Source organism: Bombina bombina, chromosome 6 (genome assembly GCF_027579735.1).
Source record: "Bombina bombina isolate aBomBom1 chromosome 6, aBomBom1.pri, whole genome shotgun sequence".
Classification (NCBI taxonomy): Eukaryota; Metazoa; Chordata; class Amphibia; order Anura; family Bombinatoridae; genus Bombina; species Bombina bombina.
The window spans coordinates 279063044-279065583 of record NC_069504.1 but is presented as its reverse complement, the minus strand read 5'-3'; the positions used below and the strand labels follow the sequence as shown (position 1 = coordinate 279065583).

The window sequence follows — 2540 nt, the reverse complement described above, 5'->3', positions numbered from 1 at the left end:
AGACCCCAATTTCACTGTATATTGCCATTCCACTCATATGACGTGTGATCAAGGCATGACAACCAGAGAGCAGAGGTTTGTACTCAGTAAATATTTAGATCAGATGAGTTGCTGGATTGATTTTTCATTTCTTTTTGTTTATCTGTTGGAGTGAGGTCCATAAGTTTGGTATTTTCTGCCAGTAACCGATGCCTTGGATGGTCTTATCAGGTGATAGGTAACACAGGTTCTGTTTAAGGAATACAAAATACTCAGAACCTGAAACACTGATATTCAGACAAATCCAGTGCTTGTAAAAAGGCAGTAGGTCGGAACCCAGGAGATAGTTGTTTTTTTATAACCGTTTATTCCACAAACCTGGAGGTCCAGCTGATAAATATAAGTTTTATTGCCACAAATGTGCATGAAAAAAATAAAAACAAAAGAACAAAGACCTTGTATGTTGCTGGTTAAAAGAAAACTCTTCATAAAACCAGTACTCTGAATTCTGACTTGTAAGTAGTGAATGTCCATCACAAACCGTTTATGTGCACACAAGGCGACAAGAGAAGCGTGACACTCCATCCAGTTGTCTGGGGAACAAGGCAAAGCAGCAGGCGTTATATTGCAATGTACATATCCACGGGGAACAGAAAACAGCAGTGAAGTGTAAACGGAGTGCGTCAGGGCCGGCGAATCTGATAACTGCTTCCATCTCTCAGTATACATCATCGTAAGGCCAAGAAATCACAACTGAAGCAGCAGTGAAAGTTGCAGCTTCCATCAGGCAACATAATTATTTCTTGTTCATAGCCCAATTAGTTGTAGCGACCTTTGATCATTGTATTTAACAAAGGGCCGACCTCCTGTGGGTTCCCTAGAGCTTCCCCGAGCATCTTCTCAATATTCCTCATTATCGCCACCTTCTGATGCGCCTTTAGTGGGTATTCTATTTTTTTAGGCGTTGGAGCCCCCTTGTACCAGAAATTTACAGTAATTGTAGTTCCTCCATCAATTAGTGACTCAATATGATGCCACCAGTACATAGGGATATAAAGAACGTCCCCAGGTCCCACCACAGTCTCGTAACCAACCACATTTCTAAAGTTTGGAAACTTCTCTAAATCAGGATTCTCAAAGTCCACCTGGCTCTGTCGATCACAAGGATGTTGCACAGGGTATGGATAGAGGTTCTCAAACTGGTCAGGAGGAAACAGGATACAGCGCTTATAACCTTTAATCTGGGCAAAAAAGTTCTGCTGCTCATCATAGTGCGCCGGAGTCACGTTACCTTCCATGCCAATCAGCAGTAAGTTTGATGTCAGCTGGCCCCAGCCATGCTTTGCTTGTTGCTTATTGATCCAGTTCCAGTTAAAGCCCAAGAAGTCTACAACTATTTTTCGTCCCACGGTGTCATTCAGGGTCTGCTGTAAGTATAACCTATCGTCTCCTCCTTTCTGTTGGATCTCACGAAGCTTCTCCACAAACTCAGTAAACTTCATCTCCTCTCTTGTTGACTTAGGCTTAAAGGACTTAAAGTTTACCATTTTCTTCTCATCGTAATACAGAAACTTATGGCCGTTGGCACTATACACAGAAAAGTCCCCATTACCGATGTTTTCTTGCATGTAATCCAAGTCCCACTTCAGAGCTGTGCACACCAAACTTGTATCTGTGAGAACCACAGGTTCTCAGTAGCTGCTGATTGGTGGCTGCACGTGTTGACTCCAATGTGCATTGCTATTTCTTCAACAAGGGATACCTCCCGCTGTAGAAGCGCCTCCGCCTGGGGATCCCCGTGCTGGAGCCTGGGGATAGGACGGGTGGGGAAAGAGTAAGAGCGGAACTGGGAATCACTCCAGCCGGGGATTTCCGCTTCCCGTTCGGCTTCTGGCTCCCCGGCCTCCGCCATCCCCGGCGGTCACTCGAGAATATCTTTTATTAAGGGGTGATAATAGTTCCTAAAACCTATTATTATCATTATCAGGTATTTGTAGAGCGTAAACAGATTCCGCAGCGCTATAAACATAGTCAGTATACAGGATAACATTTATAGGGATCAAATTGGTAGAGGGCCCTGCCAAGAGTTGCACTGTTGTAGTCGGCTCTTATGAAGGCGATCTGCAAACAGCTGGGCTCATAGGCTTACATTCTAAGGGGTTCAAGGGGAAAGCAATGGAGGTAGAAAAGGTTAGTGTAGGTTGTATGCATCCCTGAGTAGTAGAGTCTTTAGGGAGCACTTGAAGCTGTAAAAAATAGGGGAGAGTGTTAAAACAATTTCTGGAACAAATGGTTATCATAACCATTTGTTCCAGAAATTGTTTTAACTTTATGCTCTTGATAAATGCTTCTTTTAGCCGAAATGCGTTTTTAAATAAAACCTGAAGCTGCACCTGAAGACACTTTTGTGATGATTTTAATAAAAGGCTTATTTTAACTGCAATCTTGTGAAAGCAGCAAGGTTGACTCAGAGGATGTGGGCAGCTTGGTTCCCTGGAGGTGACACAGTGCCGCCACTTTCAACACTTTCTGCTTCTATACACGGTTTGGGAGAAGGGGGG

The 2540-nt window shown here is 43.6% G+C and overlaps 1 protein-coding gene across 1 annotated transcript; it reads right to left on the bottom strand.

Moving 5' to 3' along the window:
- Positions 1–403: 403 nt before the first annotated feature.
- On the bottom strand, positions 404–1892 carry LOC128665032 (hypoxia-inducible factor 1-alpha inhibitor-like). Its single transcript, XM_053719796.1, is given in 2 exon segments — positions 404–1691; positions 1742–1892. Coding segments are annotated over 2 exon segments (1044 nt in total). The 5' UTR covers position 1892; the 3' UTR covers positions 404–797.
- Positions 1893–2540: the final 648 nt, after the last annotated feature.